Genomic DNA, 20,072 nt, shown 5'->3' on the forward strand with positions numbered 1-20,072 from the left:
GAGCAGGATCCTCTGACAGCCTGAGCAGGGCCTATGTGTCTACATTGATTCCAGATATTGGTTTGCTGCAGAGAGCTTTCCCCATATTCTAGGCCATTCAAACTCTAGCTCATTCTTCTTTTGAGTTTCTTTTTTATTCTAGTTCTAATATGTCTTTGTGTTTCTGTTTGTTTCTGTTGTATTTATTTATTGCTCAGGTTCTGAAACTGATATGATGGTCAGTGTATAGATGGGTATTGGAAGTCAGTTTCTACCCTGCCTTGCTTACAAGACATAGAAGGACAGAGGGAAAAACACTCCAGCTGTGTGCAAAGGCTAAGTGACTTGTGATTACAAGTAAATTGTCGGTAGTGTAAGCCAGAGGGGAAAAACATAAAAAATCTTCTACTCTGGTGGTGTTTTGACCTGGGGCTACCCAGTCTGTTTTATGCAAAGGGAATGGGAACTAACAAAAACAATCTGTTGAAACGCAAAAAAAGTTTGCAGGATTTGTTGGACTATGAGATATGCTGCCTATTTTATACTTGGGCCTTACTACCTCTCTCTCACAAGAATAATTTAATTTCATATCTTCCTATTTCTTGAAAGTAAACACAGATTTTTCTTCCCCCTTGTCATACAGGAGTTTGTGCTGTCAGAGGTGACGTCTCCAGCAGAGGATAATTTGGAGTATCACACCTTGTAGGAGTGGGAAGTTGTTGAAGATTTCTCTGGTGGACTTGCACAAACAAAAAAAAAAAGAAAGAAACAAAGTAAAATTTCTGCTACAAATGGGGTGGGGTGATGCTATAACCTGCTGGTGGTGGATGTGTGTAAAGGCTTGTCCAGAAACACTTTTACTTCTTTTGTGAAGTAAATAGCTGGCTTCAGAATTTTGTATCTGCTGGAGAAAGACTATGTGAAGAAGAACAATTAAGATTTGAGTGGATATGGCCAGGAAAAGATAACAGGTGGTCCCTGGGGCAATTCCCAGGGCTCAGGGGAAATTCTGTCATCCTGTTAGCATTTTGCCTTGTTGAGAGAGAATGTCTGAATCTCTCATATATGATTTTTTTGTGCCCTAAATTACTTGCAGACCACTCCACACTACTGTGCTCCATGCTTCTTACAGAAAGAAATTAGTATTTCTTGTTTTCTGTGAACTCCTGGAAGCACTAGTGAAGCTTGGGGTCACCTGTTTTTCTGTTCTTTGTTGACTTGCAGACCCACACATAGCAGCAGTGGGTTAAGACAATACTATGAGTGATTGCCCTCCTCCAAACAGAGGGAGTTCCACACCTTAGAGCATGACTTGCCAGGCCTCTCTTGGGTCTGTTTTTGGAGCAGGTATTTCAAGCAAGCTTGAAAACTGTTGTATTACCCCTTATGACTTGTTAGTGACTTTCCAAGAGGAGATAAACCACTCTTTCTCTTGCACTAATTGCTGGAGCTCCTGGGATCTGGTTTCCATCCCACTGCTGTGCCAAGTGCCTGTTCTACTGGTAGTCATTACTGGAGGAGCAAAGCACCAAGGGTCAGGGGATGTAGGAGAAGAAGCAGTTAGAGGGTAGGTGTTGGCAGGCTCTGCTTTTCTCTGTCGTGCTTGGCCTGTGGAAGTTGTTGATTGCTTTGTGGTTTGTCCCAGTTTTCCTGCTCTAGGTGTTTTCTGGATAATGGCGAAGATGGTGAGAACAACATGTGCATTTTGTTCAGAAGGGGAGGCTGGCTCTGTAATGTATATCGCCACAGAGAAAAATATTGCAGCTCATCAGGATTGTCTGGTGAGTGCCTTTAGCTGGTCAGTACCAAAGAGAAGTGGAGAAGGGATAAGGGGAAGTTTCCACTGCTTATCAGTTTTTGGTTTTGCAGTGATGTCTGGATTGAAAGGCTGGTTACTCAAACCAGCACGTTTATATTTGATTGAAAAGCTGTAAAAAGGAACAGGGCTTGGCAGGGATTTTGGAGTGGGAGAGGATGTGTCTGCACAGCTGGAGCTGTTGATTTGTGGTGTTTTCATGTCTGTTGCTGAGCAGTGGTCCCAGACACATGAAAACACCACAAAGACCACATATGGTCTAGAAACAGGAGTAAGTCTTCTTGAGACACTATTGAGACTCATCCTCTTGGATGAGGACTTTCAGACCACAGAAAGTTGTATACTTAAACCTTTGCAGGAAAATATCCGTATCACTTGATGGTTAAAAATCTTTCCAGTGTGTCCCTTATTTAAAATAAGGAATAAAAATATCTGAAGTTGATTATATAAAAATATCTGTGAAGCTCTTAAGTGTGTGCGATCCTTCTACTTTTCTTGCCTCCCCTTTATTCTGGAATGTTGGTAGAGCTGGTTGTTGGAGTACAGAATCAATTAAAGCTGCTGTATTCTCCCTTCAGCAGAGGGAGAATATAGCTGAGGGCCATTTAATGCAGGAGATTGCTGCTAGAGCAGCTTTCTGGCTGTCACTGTCCTAGCCTTCTTATTCTCACAATAGTTATATCTGCATCTGTATTTTTCTGATATCTTTTTTGGTTAGTTGTTTTTTATCAGAATGTTTCACAACAGCATTGTTTTATGGCACTTGAGTGTTTTATTTGAAACAGGTTTTATTATAGCTTTAATGTTTTTCCAATGTTAAAACTTTTCTCTCTCTCTCTCTTTCCCCCTGTCTCTGTTTTTTCTTCTTTCTCCTCCCAGCACCTTTACTCATTTCTCTGCCTTAGATTTGTTTGCACTGTTTGGGTTTTTTTGCAGTCAGCTATCACCTTCCGAGCAGACAGACTGTGCCTGCTAATTGATGAAAGGGTAGCTCCCTTTTGTTTGGAATTAGCTACATGTAATGCTTAGGAAATATTTGCCAAGAACTTCCCCTTCCTCATTGTCATGGCTCAGCAGTTCTATGGAAATTAAAGTGGCCTGAGTGTGCATGTGTGCATTTTTAGTGAGTTTCTTCCGGGATGTGTACAATGTTTCTGTTTTTTTCCTGCAGTCAGCTGTTGCCAGCATTGGGCTGTATGGAAATCTTATTACAGAGAAATGTTGCATCCAGCTGTAGGTCTGAACAACTGAGCACATAATAAGATGTCCAAGGTGTGGAGGTCTGTTGCATGAAGATCTTTTCATCCCTACTCTGGGGGCACCTTGGAATTTCACATTTTCTTTGTTCATGTTTTTGATAAGTTAACTTTCTCACCTTATTATCTTTTCTTAGTTTGCTGTCAGGTTATGTGAAATCTCCTATGTGGAAGGAGGAACTTCTTTTTATGGCAGAAATATTTAAGCTTTGCTCCTTGTTCAGTGTAGGTGAAACCTCTTGTTAACACAGAGAAAAATCAGCCTTCTTAGGCAGGGCAACTGAAAGAAGAAAAGATGTATTCCGTGTCTCTTTTCAGCACTGGTGACCGAGTAATTCTTATTTCTTAAAACTGTCTCTTTTGTCTTTAGTTATTTTCCTCAGGATTTGTGGAATCTGAAGATCATAACCCAGAAAATCTGGAAATAAGGTTTGATGTGTCATCAGTGTTAAAGGAGCTCAGGAGAGGAAAGCGGCTGGTAAGGAGATGTTTCTGAATCTGCAGTTAGTCCCATCTCATATTATTGAAGGTTGTCTGGCCTGTTCTGTGCTTTAAAAAAAAAAACCATTCAAGTAGCTGGTCCTTCTGATCTAATGAGATTAGGGAAATTACAGGTTTAGTGTTGGAGTCATTGATTTAAGATATGGTTTGGTGAAATTTAGTTCATTCTGCATTAAAACACAGGTGGGTTTTTTTCTGGCCTTTATGTCCTTAGTCAAAATTTCCTGAGACTTTGGTAAAGAACTAAGCCAGTGCCTGAAACAAAAGAATGCAATCCACAATTGTAAAGGGAAACCTTCTGAGTTTAGCAGAAATATGATTATTTAAATAAGGGATTTTTATAATTGCCTTTGTCTTCACCTGCCCTCCTCTGCTACGTCCTGGGTGGAACTCTTTTCATTATGAAGTTAGCCTAGAAAACATAAATACAAACATTAACACCAATTAATGTTGAAATAACTTGGAAAAGTTGCTCAGTGCCCTCGTATGGCTCTTTGCCTCATTTTACAAATGTATCAGTATGAAATAGGGATAAGATAGCGAAAAGGTGGCTGAAATAATGATCAGGGTAGGTGTTTGCAGGTGTGAATTTGCCTGATGAATTACACAGAGATGACTTGCAATGGAATACTGGATTTTCCCACAGAAAACGGCATTTGCCCTGTCTGGCAGGATTTGGAGTAGCTGCCTGTGGCTTTCGGGGGTCACTCGCCGCTGTCCCCCGTCCCTCCCCGGCCCCCCGGGACCCTCCGGCTAGCTGTCCCCTCTCGGGGCCGGGGTTTTCCGCGGTCCTGCTGCCCTGGGCTCACCAGGCAGCGGCTGGGTTAGCACGGTCCGAGCTGCGGCACTGCTTCAGTCACCGCTAGGATTCGAGATAAAGAGACCAAGAGAGACCAGTGGTATGCTTGTCCAGAGAGATTGTATTGCCTGAAGTGTTGCAGGGACCAAAGATCCTGGGCTATTGCCCAGATACAATTTTATACAGCAAAATTAAGAGATAAGGTCTAAACAATAGAGACAGTGTTCAGCTAAGGCACATCAGAACCACCTCAGGGGTCAGGTCCAATGGGAACTGCTCAGGGGTGGGGAGAAGGGGGTTTCCAGAGAAATGCTGAAGTGAAACTTTCCCGAAACAATGGGGCATACAGAAATGTATCTTTCCCTCAGTTTCCCATTCCCAAGGCCTTTCTAAAACCCTTCCTCCACTCTACCATGCCAGCATGATAGCAACATCTGCCTGTGACATTTACCTGGTGAACCCCCTCCTGTTGTAGGTGTGCAACTTCTGCCGCAAGAAGGGGGCCACGGTGGGCTGCGAGGAGCGCGCGTGCCGCAGGAGCTACCACTTCTTCTGCGCGCTCTGCGATGATGCAGCCGTGGAGACTGACGAGGTCAACGGCGTCTACAGGTACCTCACCAAGTGTGCTCTGACTGTCACTGCCAGCTTCTGGGGGTGTCAGCAAGAGGGGCTTCATTGGGTGGGGTTAAAGGGTTTTTAGGGAAGGAAATAAGTTCCCCTCTCCTAAAGTGATGCTTGATGCTCTGTTTGCAAACTGTGGGAGAAATGCTTTCATTTCACAGGAAAGCTTTACTGCAGTGGGAGGGAATCTGTTTAGTGGTTGAGCCTGTAACATCACTGAAAGATAACAAGGCAAAAACTGAGAAAGTCAGTCTTTCACTGACTCTCTAGCCAATCTTCAATAACCAAGACTTTTATTAATGTCACTCAGATTCTAAATTTTTTGTTGGTTCAGAAGCTCCAATAAACGTGGTCTGAGCATAGAGCAGGTTATAACCCTTCTAGGTCTGCTCACATTAGTCAAATTCGGGTAATTTTCCCTCCCCATGCTAGCAAAGAACTTTGATTCCCACTAAAGGCCTTGTATGTCAAGTATGTTGTTAGCAATAACATGATTGAATGGATTCTAAGTAAATTTTCTGTCCTGATCATGCTAGTCCTGGTGTCCACTGCCCTTGGGCTGCCTGCATTGCCATTGACAGATTAAACAAATTGTTTGGAGGATGAAGATGAAGGGGTTGAAAAACTGGGGCTTTGGGGACCTTTTGAAATGCTGAGATCTGAGGTGCATAAAAGCCCTGATGCTCATTTCTGTGCAAGACCAGAGAGGTCACAGGTCGCATTAGACTTAGATTAATTTGGGGATCATCTAATCACTACTGTTTCAAAAAGGAGTGGACTAGTGCAGTCCTTAGTAGCAGTGGAAGATGGGTCCTTTTGTGTCAAGATACTTGCACTCTGGCAGGTTCACAGTGCTCTCTGTCTAAAATGAACGCATCTGTGCAAGGCTGCAAGCCCAGCTGTGAAGGGACGATGAAAGCTGTAAAATCTTTGTGTATCTGCAAAGCTCATGAAAGAGTGTAGCTGGGAAGGTGGAAACTTTCTATGATCCCAGTATAAATGGCTTTCATCTTATAGCTTTTAAAAGGGTAACTCAGATTCAAGAAGACTGAACTCAAGGTATTGAAAAACAAGTGGGACTGACAGCAGTCTAGATACAAACTGATAAAAAAGTGCTAGCATATATAGTTTGGTTTGGTGGCATTTTTGAGCTGGTGACCTTGGGGGTTTGGAAGAGGGACCCTTAAAAATGCTTTGGTTTAAGTCTCTGTGTGACACTGATAGCCTAGGAAACTAGGCTATAGCAACCTGTAATGAAGAGCTGGGAAAGGACTATATTAGAGAAGGATACTAGGACAGCTTTCAAGGATTTGAACCTAAAGACTTTAGCACAGTAGCAGTGGCATAAATAAAGCACAAAAATTGTATATAGCTGAAGTTATTGGAGAATAGACTTGAAAAACAGTGAATGTGGATTGACAGCCCCTGCACATTTTCATGGTGAAGTATAACATACTGATAAAAGATAATTCCTTTGAGAGAGGCAGAGCTGGTGGCTTTAAATTCTGAGTTGCCATCATTGTGATGATGGGTAGTGATCATCAAAACAAATGGAGCAGAATAAAAAGAGAAAGCATAGGGTGCTGTGGAAGTGGCCAATAAGAGTAGAGGTGGAGAAATAAGTGCAATTTGCACTACTCTCTTGCAAAACTATAGTAGATAGTAGAGAAGTGCTTCCAAATAAAGTGGCCTGAGAAGTAAAATATATTATCTGTACTTTGTAAGATGTTCTTGTCCTTAGGATGGGTTTGTTTTTTAACTGTGAAAGACTATAAGTAAAGGGAGGGGAAGACTAAAAAATATTCTCTAAAGGGCAGTAGTAGAAATTCAGGGATGTAAATAAGGTGTCTCCAGCTTTCTGACTGTATTGTTAGGCATACCTAAATCTGATTTGTTGAGCTTCAAGATGCATTTCATGCAAAAGAAGTTCCTCATCAAGCCAACAGTGTGCATTTCTAAGGGCAGTGCTTCTGTTTTTGTTAAAAGAATGACAATAATTATAAAATGGCCTAGTAAATGCAGTTCCCTTTAAAAATTGCAGCAGACTTGATTTACTTGGCAAGTAAATTTGTAAGGAAGAGATAAACTAAGCCATGCTCCTGACAAGGTATTTTTGCTTAAAAAGTGACTTGGGATGCTTCTGTAAGAAGGGCATATTGTAAAAGTTGGTTCATGTTCTCTGCACATTATTGTATCCAAAAGATAAGGACTATTTTTCAGATAAATTTGTTTCATTTTGCCTCTTCCAAAAGAATTCACATTGCTCTCCTAGAACCACTGAAAATATTCCCATTTCATGTATTACTGAAGTCTTTAAGTAACAAATGGACTGAGCAGCTTCTGCACAGGGCTGCCCCACATAGTCAGGATTTGGGGGCCATTCCATGAGCAGCGGAGGGAGGGCACAGAGATCTCCAGGTGGGTGAATGCCGGGTGCTGTGCATGGTGGTGCCGTGTGGCGCTGCCAGCGTCCTGCAGGGCTGAGGAATGGAAGGCAACGCTGGGCAGATGTGTCTGAGGAGGCTCCTGGCCTGCGTGGGGCAGGGCCAGGGGGCAGAGCCGCTGTGATGGAGCAGTGTCAGGACTGTGGCGTTTCCCCTTGGGAGCGTTAATCTCATTTCAGTGTCTCTGACACAGTGATTGCCACGCACATGAAATGTGCCTGACTCAGGGCCTGAACAGTGGGCAGGCCCAGACAGGGTGGGCTGATGGAGCTGATTATTCAGAGCTTCAGTGCTGAGAGTCCAGTGTGGCTCTGGAAGTACAGATACAAGGTTGTGCATGCATGAGACTTTAAAGAAGATGGTTTTTGAGGTGTGTAATGCTGAACAAAAATCCTGATTTTTTTTGGACTGTTTCAGTTTATGTTCAGTGGAAAGAAGGGAAAATATCTGTTAAAATAGGTCAACATAACTCTGCATATTTATTAATACTTCTTCTCTTTTTCTTGAAATTGAACTTAAATTTTAGAGTGTTCTGCCCAAAACATGACCCAGGGAATAGGACCAATCACTATGGTGAGTTTCTTTAATGACTTCATTGATTTCATTTGTTTTAGAAGTTGCATCCTACAGTCAGTAATTCATAAGAGCAAGATAAATATCACCACCTTCATATTGAGTGGGGGATTTCTAATCTTTCAAGAGTGGTTTGGTTGAGATCCACATGTATGCGCAAAAATCAAGGTTTTGTGAAGTGGGAAAAGTTAAATTTAATCCTCCCCAGATCTCCTTGAAAACTGACTTAAACCACAATGGACCCAGTCCTTAATGGAATCATTCTTACTCTTCTTTGGGCAAGTAGGCCCAAGCAGCTTGTAAAACCCCTGTGAGACAGGAGAGCCACACACAAGTTTTTGCTAGATTAGCAAGGAAAAGGCTGTTGCAGGAGAGGTCAGCTTGGGATTTTATCTGTGGTTATGCAGACATTCACATTTGCATCTTCTGTACTCACTACAGCAGTTTTTAAAATAGGGCCTTTCATTCTGAAGGATCCCAAAGAGCTTTTTAAGTGTAACAAAAGGGTTGTACAACCCCTGCTTAATGACTGCTTCCTGTGCTACAGAAATACAGCTTCATTTGGCAGTCTTGGCCCTTCCTGATTCAGAGGTATTTGGAAATCCCAACCAAAGCTGGACCTTGTTAGCCTAATGCATAGGACTCTGCTCACAGTGAAGTGGCTCCTAGACTGGCCTTCAGTTTGAATTTGAACTCAATGGAACTGTAAGCACTTGTGCTGACCGTGGTGTGGTCCCACTGAAGTCTAGCAAATCTTAGCCAGTCTTCTTGACAGAGTCTTGCTCCACCCTGATGACACGTAAGAGATGGGTTAGGTGATTATTATTTAAGCTTTTATTCATGAGGGCTGGGGCTCTTCAGAAAGACTCCAGAGCTGGTGAAAGTTGTAAAGTAGGTAGGTATTTATTCAGCTCTGGGCACATGCAGGGTCTCTCTGAAGCTTGCTGCAGGGTCTGAGGAGCCTCTCTTATCTCCAGCAGGCCTTGCATTCCTTCCACCCTGTTTGGGGTAATGAGCTCTTCTTATCAGGATCCCTGCATTCCTTTGTCCATCTTCGAAGGCCTTTGCAAGCACAGCAAGTTACAAGCTAAGCAGGTTAAGCAACATACATGTCTAAAACAGCTATCCTAACTCTGAAATTAATTTCTACCTTAAATTAATTTCTAACCTATATCTCACTTTTTAGCCAGATGTAAGTCTGTTTAGTATCTGATATTGCTGTGGCTCACTAACCAAATGCATCTTCTTAGTTTACTTAGTAGCTTTGTTTTTTACTTATCCATAGTTTTGAATCCTGACCTTTCTTGCCTTTTCAAAATTGTTTTGATTTCTGTGGTGTAATGGTTGTCAGTGTCTGTTGGGGCTGCCCAGGGTCTCGGGTGATCTCCTGCACAAGTGCTGGACAGGCCCAGTACTGCTTTGTTTCCAGTACCAGATAATATTCAGGCATTAGGTCCAACCTTCTAGACCACCTTGTTCATCTGGAACACCTAAGTCTTACAAGGTTGGATCACAGAATTATTTGGGTTGGAAGGAACTTTGAAGATTATCTAGTTCCAGCCTCCTTGCCTTGGCAGGCACACCTTCCACTAGACCAGGTTCTCAAAGCCCCATGCAGCCTTGAACATTTCCAGAGACAAGATATCCACAACTTCTCTGGACAAATTGTTCTAGAGTGTCACCACACCACCCTCACAGTAAAGGATTTCTTTGTATCCAACCCAAGCCTGGTGTCTTTCAGTCTGAAGCCATATCCCTTTGTCCTATCAATACATGCTCTGGTACAGTCATTTTCTGGCTTTCTTGTAGTCTCCTTTATATACTGGATGGGTTTTGTGTCTTCAAATGCAATGTTCCCTGAGAAGAGAGTTTTCTCCTAGAGGAGTTCTTCCAGAGGCACTTGATTTAGAGACCTTCTGTCTATGAGGGTTAAATGGATTCTGCTGGCAGTGTCTACCCTGCCTCCTGAATGAGCATCTCTCACCTCCTGAGGGTAGCTGTACCCTGGGAAGTGGGGAGCCAGTGGGAGAGTTGAGTAGAAGATACTTGGTTCCCCAGGCCCAGTGGCTCCTGCTTCATAGTTTGGAGAAAATGGGGTCAGGGAAGATGCCCTTATTCTTGGTTCATACAATATTCTTGTGCTGGAATGTCAGGGCTCTGCTGTGTCATTGGAAAGGGATAAGGTGTCTTATGGGCCAAGAGCTCTCCTTGCAGCTCTGTGCAGCAAGGATGTGACAGCAGCTTGGACTTGAAAACAGGCTCCAACCTCTGTTTAACTGGAAGAGTTAGACGTGGACAGAGTAAAGGCTGACAAATGCCGGAGAGCAGCCAGCGCTGCGCAGAGCAGGAGGAGTTGGGCTGCTCTTCAGACTATGCTCCTCTTGTATAAGGCATCCATACAGCAGATACCAGGGAGAGCTCAGAAAATCCCATCATGTGTCAAAAATACAATGCTGGACAATAGGGAACACTTTGTACCTACAGCAGTATCTCCCACACTGTCCCAAATTTGGCCTTACAGGTTTGTTTTGGATGAAGTGAGACCAATTTCCTTTCATTCCATGAAAAATGCAAATGTACAGCACCAGTGCCCAAAGCCCAAATATGTTTCTGCAGCCTCCATATACAACAGTGGCTCCCTACTCCTCTTGACAGGATGATTTCTAACAGGAAAGGCCTTCCTAAGTGCTTCCCAGAGGTTCTGAAATTAAGCAGGGAAGGAGAAGTATAACCCCACTGTACACTAAACATTCAGGTTTTGTTGGGTGGTTGCACTGTTCTCTGCTTTCTCTGCTCCTGCCAAGTCTTCCTTGCCAGGTATCCTTTTCTGCTTGTGATACTGTAACTGTTTCCAAAAGCTGCCAGTTATGATGTTGGCAAGAGTCTGGTGCATGCTGATGGAAAGGAAACAGTGAAAGCAGAGATAATTTTTAAGATCTCATGCCACATCACTACAAACACTTTGTAGCATAAATAATATTAAACTGAAAAGTCAAATGGTTTTTGGAGGTTTTCTGGAAGGGTCCTTATATTGATGAAAACCCTAATGCCATGTTTATGTCTTTGAGACACCTAAGTAATTCTTTATATAGTTGTAGTTTTGAGGGCATATTAACTTACGTAAAAATTGTTTGGAAAAGAAACCAAACAGTTTTTTAACACCTAGAGGTAGTGCTGCTGTCAGGAGGAATAAGTTCACTCTGCCACAATTAAAAATCTGCTGAGTTGAAAAGGTTAAGTGATATACTAATGCTATAATGATTTGCACTTTTTCCTAATGGTTGGTTCATGCTTGCAATTTTCTTAATGGAAACAGTGTGAATTCTGCTGAAATGTCAGGTTTTTGGCGAAGCTGAAACATACATCTGCCTTACCATACAGAAGTGCCTCACTTCTGTAGCGTTTTGAGAAAAGAAGGAATTTAAATGATGTATGATGGTCAGTCTGAGGTTGTCACTTTTGTTACTTTGTTGTTTATTAATTCCTAGATGCAGCTAATAAGAAAAGAAGACGTACATTGACATCTCCCACCATCACAGAAGAAATGGTAATTCTGAATTTCTGTAATACTAAAACAGAAGACCCATACCTGCTACAGCAAAGGACTTGCTTATCAAAGTATTCTGACAGTGTTCAGAAAGAGCCTTGGGAGTTCCGAGTAGGAATTTGTTAACTTCTCTGCTATTTGCAAATACAATGCTTAAGGAGGGTGGTGTCCCAGGTGTTTGGCTTTTCTTAAAGCATTTCTTGCTTTGAAGCAGTTTTTTCTTCCATTTTCAAAATAGAATGTCTGCAGAGGAATATTGTTAGCCACTCAGAGAAGCTGACTGTGTTCACAGAAATGTGGACTGCTTTTTGTCTTTCTGCAAAGACAGAAGTATGGTAACGAGAACAGCAGTAAATGTCAGCATGATGGAAAAATACATTGCTTTGATTTTCTTACAGAGTACAGAAGAGACAGCCGAAGAAAACCATTTACAAACAGTAAAAAGGAAAAACAACAGGCATAAAGGTGAGACTCACTTTGGTACCAGAAGTGTTAATTCACTTTTTACTGTGCCTGTGAAACTTCTAGCAGAGAAACAGGTCATGCAAATGCTGCTCCTCCAGCAAGGATAGTGGCGAGACAAGAAAATACGTGGCTCAAGAATGCAGTGATAGATGGAACAAAGGACTTAGTCTCTGGGAGCCTGGGGTGGGATTTATGGTAATGGATAAATTGTAATATATATGTAGGGAGTGTGTATATAAGCAACACTTTTAACGTAGAAACACGGTGTCCATGTAAGGTTAGGAGTATTCCCTGCAGGACCTTGGGCTTGAAGAAAGGATGCACTCTTTAACTTCAGTGTTAAGGAGCCTTATCCTGACATTTTGGACATTTGGTAACAACTTTATGGAACAAGTAGGAGGTACTGTGATCTGTAATGTTGAAGTGCAGAGCTTGGAGATGGCTGGTAGCAAATTCTGTGCTGTAAATGTATCTTTATGATACAAGTGGCTCTGTGCTCTGGCGTGGCAGCAGAAGTCTGATTTGCAGAATGCTTTAATAACTGTGCAGCAAACAAATGCCTGTGGTTTGGCCGAGTGAGACTTGCTGTGTGATGTGAGCTGGTGATTCAGATGGGAATGCCCCACTCTGGCTGGCTGCTGCATTCAGCTCTGTCTCCTGCAGACAGGGGTGCCTCTGCCTGATGCTGCTCCTCTGTATCAGAACAGTTAAATCTAAAATGGAAACTCTGGAAGATGTTAACAGGGGAGCTGCCCAGAGTGGGTAGCACATCTCGCCTTTGGAAGCCTGGGTGTACACAGGGTGCTTAACACAAAATAGGCTTTCACTGCATACATATGGTGTTAAAACAGTGAGATGGATCACAGAACCTATCCTTCAGTGCTGCAGTTTTCGTGTTACCCTGAAGCTTCTGCTGCAGTTGCTTGTTGGGATTCTCCTAGCACTTGGAAGTTTAGAATGTGCTAGTGGTGATTATTCACCTTGCTGTGGATATGCTTAATGTATGGGCATGGTTTTGCAAGTGGCTGCCTAGTGGTCTTTTCTGAATTCCATTACCACTGTAAAGAACAGGAAATCTATAGAGTTCTGAAATTCTCGTAGAGCATCTTGTGTAAGTGAGATGGCATTTCTTGCCTCACAGATGCCCCCAGTAAAATGTAACATCGTTTTTAACAGCGACTGGCAGACTTTTGTGAGCCGTCCAATGGCTCTTTGCTTTTGAACAGCCCATTGCATTGATCTTACTATAACTTGTCACTGACCTGCTGCTCTGGCATAAAGAAAAAATGGTTATTTCTCTATTAATCCAAATCTGACAAAGTAGGTATATAAAATGGGCTGTAATAAAAAAGTTTAGTTGCCTGGATCACTTGGAGTAAAAGTAGCCTCAATTTTTACCAAATCTAATATTGATTCATTTATTTCTCTGTTTTCTGTGCTTTAGCCTGTTCTGTCCATGGTGTGGTCCTGAGGATTGGTGAAACAGCAAGCAAGACAAATCACTAGGGGGTATCATGAGCTTTAGGAATGGAACATTTAGAGTTGTGGAGCTGTTTGCTTGTGATGAATGAAGCCAAATCTAGGGCTTAGGGAATTTTACACCCAGCACAATGCTTACGTTTGCCTAGCTACTTGTTCAGCCCTACTGAAAAGGGCTGTGTGAGTGGCTGGAGAAGCCAGAGATCTGCAAAACTATTTGTTTCTGGTGGAAGGGCTTTGGCTTAAGTTTTAGTTTCTGAAGAGAGGGAGCAAAGCCCACTTTACAGATCACTTTTGTATGAGAATGCTTTTGTGTTTTAACAGTTCGAATAGACTTTGTTAGGAAGTGCAAACAAGCTGGGCTTCTGGATGACATATTTGAAGAAATGCTGGACACACTTCACCTGGCTCAGGAAAAACTGATGGACGACAACACTTCAGAAACAGGTATTTTCATGGGCACCCATGCAGAGACTCTGCTGTCAGAGCAGAGGTGCAGATCTGAATCCCAGGCACTTGGCCCTAGGCCACCTTCCTGAGAATACCATGGTGCTAAATAACTCAGTCCTTATTTCTGCAGCTGTGCAGGAGGTTGAGAATGACCTCCCCTTTTAAATGACCACTTACAATGAAAGTTCCAAGAAACTTCTTTCTCAAAATTATGTAAGAGCTGCCGACTCAGCATCTCTAGTGAGACCTTCTGACTTGAATTTTAGAAGCCACTTTTACATGCTGGCATAAGCATAGGAAGGTTCAGTCCAGCCTGTCCTCCCAGGGACTGGAGAGCTGAGAGGTCCTGAAGAGAACCAGGTTTTATTTAGGTCGTAAGTCTGTGTTGCTCTTGCAGCTTCACAGAGGTACCAGCTGTCTGTTAATATCAGCACTCTCTTCTGAGTGAAAATCCCTAAGTATGTACATTTTAAAGTTTTGGATGATTTGTTACAAGTGTACTGTCAGCTGATAATGTCTGTTTGGGGTTTTTATGCGTTTATGACTTTGTATGGGGTACTTTGTTTTTAAAGAAGTCCAATCTGATGTTGCTTTGTCCAATTAAAGAAAATTTTGAGCTTTCCTCTCCAATTGTCCTCCCAGTTTTGCAAAGTTAGGAGTAATACCTTTGCATAAAGAAGACTATTTTATGCAAAGTAACTGAAGCACATGCATGGAAAGTGAAATGTCCCATCTGGAAAGTCTTCCTTCATGAGCAGCTTGTGTGTCAGTTGAATTCTGCAAGTGTTTTGTATTTTGCTTCAGTAGAAGCCTCAGGTATGAAATTGAGGTGTAATTCTTGGATGTTTCTTAACAGCAAACAGGGATAGCTCAGTCCCACACATGATCTGTCAGGAGGAGTTGGTACAGTCAGCTCTGCCATCACACAGTCCTTGCACACTGAAGTGAAATATGACTTAAATATATTGCTCTTCTTTAAATGCACTGTTCATGTGGTGCAGATCTAAAAAGGTAATAATTTTCTGTATGAAACTAAAAAGAAAAAATTGACAACTTGATCCTTTTTTCTCAATACAGATTATGTAAGAAGGAAGACATCTTAAAACCTCAGTCAGTGTGATGGAAAATAATTACTGTTTCGTGGTACTTCTAATGTAGGGCTCTGTAAACCTTTACTCAGTAGTGTTACATCAAATTATCTCTTTTCCCAGAGTATGAAGAGACAGTGATGGCACTGTTTGATTGTGGACTGTTTGAAAATATACTGACAAATATTTATTCAGGTAAGTGCAGAAAAGCTGTCAGAGGAACAGTTGGTCTGGGGTTTGGCATTGAATTTATTCTAATGAGAATTTTGATATAACAATCATTTGAAATGAAAATTCCAAGGAAATTTTTTTCTCAATTTTTTATAAACAGTTGAAGCCATGGCTAGCTGAATCCTTAGAAATATAATATATCAGATAGGGCTGGCTGACCTGAAGGAGGGAGCAACTTACAGTTCCACAGCTTTAAAATGCCCAAGGGTCTCCGCCCCAGGGGGATTCCCGTCTCCTGCAGCTTATTTGGGTTCCTTCTCCACAGCCTCCCTTCAGCAGTTTGCCAGTGCTACAGCTCTGCTGCTGGCTGACAAGTGCTGGTCAGAGTAATGCTTTCCACTGAAACACAGCAGCCAAAGGCCAGCAGAACTCATCTGGACTGGGCGGCAGTTGTGCTTTGAAAAACAAGATGACAATGCTCAGAGTGAAATGCAAAGACAGGAACAGTTACTTAGGAGCACCTGTGTGGAAGGAAACTGTGGGGCTTGGATTCTCAGCTGTTTGAAGCAACAAAGCTGAAGCTGTTTTTCAGGCAGGCAAGTCTCATGCTTCCCATTTCCCTCTCAAAGATTTGTTCTGACATTTGCTTTAATTTATTCTGGTGAAAAGGGTTTTAATTAGTCAATGTTGAAGTTTGGTATGTGAAGATGATGTTTGGTGTTTCCCCTTCACTTCAGTCTCCTGTTCTTGCATTTAAATTCCTTTTTCAGCAGTTGGAGTGTCCAGTGTTGCAGTTGTCTAACACAAGGTTCCATCTGAGGACATTAAAATATCTCTGCTCAGAATTCCTCATGTGACACAACCTTGGGTCACACTTGTTTCTTTCACTGCTGTATCAATTATTTCATCCCCTTCTCAGCTTACAAGAAAATCTCTTTATATTGGCACCTCCCTGCACACAACCATGTGATTCTCATGGGTACTAGTTGTCCCCTCTCTAAATCCCCACAACTCAAGCAGCTCAATTCTTCCTGTGCCACACAATCTTTTCTGAGACCATTTAATTTCAAGGTCAATAATAATGAGGTTGGTTCCAAAACTGATCCAAGAGGAGCTCTTAACATGAAGCAGTGAGAAAAAAATGAAAACCATGTTAATTACAAGTGAAACTGTAGAGGGGGAAGCAAATCACAGCTGCTTTTTTTTTTGTTGTTGTTGTTTATTGTTCGTGTTGTCATAACCTTTTATAAGCTCTATGTAGCAAGTCTCTGTGGTGACATAAGTCAAGGACTACATAAAATAGGACTGGTATAAATACTGTGTCTCAAGCTGATGATTTTGGGTCATATGCCATGCTTTAAATTCAATCTTTTTGTCACTTCTTGAATCATCATGCAAAACCTGTTCTGAAGCCTTACATGCCAGCACAGCACAGCTACACAACTGTAGCTGGCGAAAGGGCTTTTTAAAATCCCTTTCTCTATACAGGGATCCACACTCCTTTTGCAGTGTGCAGCTTTACTGCAAACTCAACTGCATTCAAAACTTTCCACAGAGGATATGCTGTCGACTCAGCAGCAGTTTCAGATTTCTAGGGTGGAGGTTCTTTTCCTCTCCTCCAAGGGAAAGTGACTTAGTTTTGCTTTCAGTTCTGTCATGCACTCTGCTTGGGCAGGATGCTTCCATCAGATTCCCTCTCTGTGCTGGTCAACAGTCTGGACAGAAGCTGTTGAGCTCCTTGACAACATTTGTTTTCAGGAGGTTTGCAGCAGCAAATTCCGCAATTCAGACAAAGGCTGTGGGACAAAGGCCATGATACTTAATTTTAAAACTGTTGTGCAGTTCCTTCAGTGAGAGCCCCATAGCACTTGGGGCAGTCATTCCAGGTCCACATCCCTCAGGCCATTCCTGATTACAGAAATACATTTGCTTTCCCTTCAGCTCATTTCCTCTATGAGGTGGAAGGTTCCCAATCTGTTACCCGTCTTCCTGTGGAAGCATTTCTGTAGGCCAGTCATTCCTATCACTGATATCTTTATCTGGGCTACTTCTATTTCTGCCACATCCTTTTGGCCCAAGAGAAACTTAGCTGTGTGTCTGAGCTGTGTGTGTTCCATCTGTAGCTCTCCCAAATGCTGAATCAACAGGATGAGAGAGTTCTGAGTTGGAAGGGACCTGCAAGGATCACTGAGTCTAACTCTGAAGTAAGTGGCCCATATGGGGATTGAACCCATAACCATGGCATTACCAGCACGATGTTCTAACCAACTGAGCTGCTTTGTTAATTTCTGATAATTAATTAATATCCAGATGAAGAGAGAGCGAGCTTTTTCCCTTGGTTCCACTTGTACATGTCCAACTTCATCAAGTATGTGTCATCTGAGTGCAGAGGGAAGGGGCATCTCCTTCTCTTCAGTCAGAGCTAGGCTGGGGCACCAGGCCCCTCTTCAGTGAATGCTACCAGATTTTCCCATGGGCAGCAGGCACCAACAGTGCTCTGGCTGCCCATGTTCAACACCCACACGCAGCTTTGGGTAATGGATTTAAAAATGTGTCCATGCCCATCACCTTCCACATCCACCCACAGGCAGCAGGTGCTGTGCTTTCTCACTACAGAGGAAGAAGCAGCAGGGAGGCAAAAGGCCAAAGTGCTTTCCTTTTTTTTTTTTTTAAAAAATCAGTTAAGGCTCTTTTATTCTGAGTGGCATAGGGTAAACATCTGGAGAGGATTTCTCCACTTTACTCACTGAACTTCAGAGACATCCTTCTACATCTTCTTCCCCAAAAGAGGAAAGATACGTTCAGCTTGTACAAAATGTCTTCTCCTTCTTACAAGAATCTGAACTCTAAACATTGTCACACACTGAGGAAGTAATTTGTTGTTCATAGACAAGCCTTGCTGCTCAGAGGTCACCAAGACCTTGGTGTGTTAACTGAACAAAGCAGGTGCTTCATTTAAAACTTGCAATTAACACTGTAAGGTTGTGGTAATGCTTCTGAATACTGGCAGGGTTCCTTACTGAGCTCTCACTCATTTCAATAATCTTTAACACTAGGGAGAGGGAAGCAGAAATGCAGTAAAGCAGGGCTTTGCAAATAAGGTAAACAACTTGGTTAATCCCATCAGGATACTGTCAATAATGATTTTGCCAGAAGCAGAAGAATAAATGCTATTGAATTGTATTTTTGAGAGTCGAGTCGTTGAATGCAGTTGTCCAAAGCATCTGGTCTTAGGTTTAATTTTGTTGTTGGTTAAAAGCCATTCGGCTTGTAAATTTGCTTTAGGAGTGTAATTTAGAGATGATGTCTTTAAAGATTTAAAATACATCATTGTTGGGGGAATTCTCACACAAATGGGCTCTGAAAACAGAACCTTTACAGCTCATAGGCCAGTTAACACAGAGGATTAGTAGCTAAGCTAGTAATTTTTACATATACGGAGCTATTTTAATCTCAAAACTAGCTCTGTTAGAGTATGTGACTCCTGCTCTGTGCTTCCTCTGACACACCATCCAGGCTCTCAGCAGACAGAGTTCAGCTCTTTGTGAAGACACAAGGTGTGCAGGGCAGTGGGTTACAAGCATTGCTGCCAAAAGGCAAAGGTTTTATTGTAGGTTAAACCAAGCAGTGGTAGCTCTGCAGAGTTAATTAATATGTATTTTATATTAGTAATACTTAAATATTAAAATGTTTTTATTCCTTAATAATGAAAGCTTTTTATCCCTTTTTCATAATAGGAACAGAAGAAAAAATCCAGAAACTTCTGGAAAACAGAAAAAGACTGGATCACAAGATTGAGCTACTGCAGGACTTAAAAGAAGCCATCCTTCCTACTCTAGAGAACACAGCCAGTACAGCCAGTACATCCAGTACAGTGTCTGAATAACCTCTCTCTGCAATGGTGCAATTGTTAGGATTTTCTAATGATAAAAAACCAGAGCAGTCTGGTCAGTGCCCAATTCCCTAAGATGAGGGCTGAATGGGTGCAAGAATGTGGTGTTACATGCCTTTTTATACCTCACTTTTGCAATAACTTCCAGTTTTCAAATTTTCATCCTCAAGTTTTTGCCTGGTTCCACTATAAATTTCCATTTATATTGCACAATAGAATATAAATGTTATAAACCAAATTTAGCTTTTGCAAAAACCCAAGAGAACCCTCCAGGGAAGACTTTTTCTCAAAGCCAAGGGAATGTTCAGCTGCCACAGAACACTTGCTAAAGTAATTTAAAACTATGGGAGCCTGCTCCTGGCTGGGCAGTAGCTGCTTCACTGTCTGTCTAGACAGTGATGTTTGAAGGATCATAGTGCTGCTTTGGTTTTCCAAAAAAAATGAGCAGAAGTTGCACTCAAAAGAAGTCTTCTGGATTATAAATAGGAATTTAATTTAAAAAACCCAATTACTCTTCTTTATTGATGGGTCAAGGTGTACTGTTTCTGCTGCAATGGCAGTGGTAAAGCAGTGTTTGCAGGCAGACCAGAAAGGGGTGGGCATTCAGAAAAGATAAAATGTCAAATGGGGCAAAGCAGTGACTGCATCTTCCTTTATCCTTTAAGAAAGGGTTCAACTTTCATGTGTTTTGTCTTTAAAATATTGTTTGAATACAGAAATGCATTGTTTAGCCACAACAGGCTAAATTAATGAAATAAAACATTTTTTAAAGGAGCTGTGCATGGAGTTGTGCTCCCTGTCCCTAAGCCGCTGCACAGGACATGCCCAAGAAAAGGGAATGCTGTCAGGCTGTGCTTTACCCAGCCCTTGGCTGAGGGACAAGCAGAGCACTGGCAAACACCACTTGGTGTGGCACATGCTACAACAGCTGTACTCTCTTCATGACCACTTGGAATTCCTTCTGTAGGAAGGTGGGCATTGATAAGCACAG

The 20,072-nt window shown here is 42.1% G+C and overlaps 1 protein-coding gene across 3 annotated transcripts in view; it reads left to right on the forward strand.

Annotated features, from left to right (window-relative positions):
• PHF11 (PHD finger protein 11) overlaps positions 1-19,855 on the forward strand; it is a 27,783-nt gene extending 7,928 nt beyond the window's left edge. For 2 of the 3 annotated variants that reach the window (XM_077781410.1, XM_077781411.1), the window contains exons 2-11: positions 623-752; positions 1,625-1,760; positions 3,422-3,529; positions 4,827-4,960; positions 7,943-7,989; positions 11,478-11,536; positions 11,935-12,001; positions 13,805-13,927; positions 15,142-15,213; positions 18,927-19,855. In XM_077781410.1, coding sequence (XP_077637536.1) covers positions 1,653-1,760; positions 3,422-3,529; positions 4,827-4,960; positions 7,943-7,989; positions 11,478-11,536; positions 11,935-12,001; positions 13,805-13,927; positions 15,142-15,213; positions 18,927-19,075 — 867 coding nt within the window. In that variant the 5' untranslated portion in view covers positions 623-752; positions 1,625-1,652 and the 3' untranslated portion in view covers positions 19,076-19,855. The remainder of the gene's footprint in view (positions 1-622; positions 753-1,624; positions 1,761-3,421; positions 3,530-4,826; positions 4,961-7,942; positions 7,990-11,477; positions 11,537-11,934; positions 12,002-13,804; positions 13,928-15,141; positions 15,214-18,926) is intronic. The other variant, XM_021528472.3, reaches the window with a different exon arrangement.
• Positions 19,856-20,072: the final 217 nt, after the last annotated feature.

This window comes from Lonchura striata, chromosome 2 (genome assembly GCF_046129695.1).
Source record: "Lonchura striata isolate bLonStr1 chromosome 2, bLonStr1.mat, whole genome shotgun sequence".
Taxonomy (NCBI): domain Eukaryota; kingdom Metazoa; phylum Chordata; class Aves; order Passeriformes; family Estrildidae; genus Lonchura; species Lonchura striata.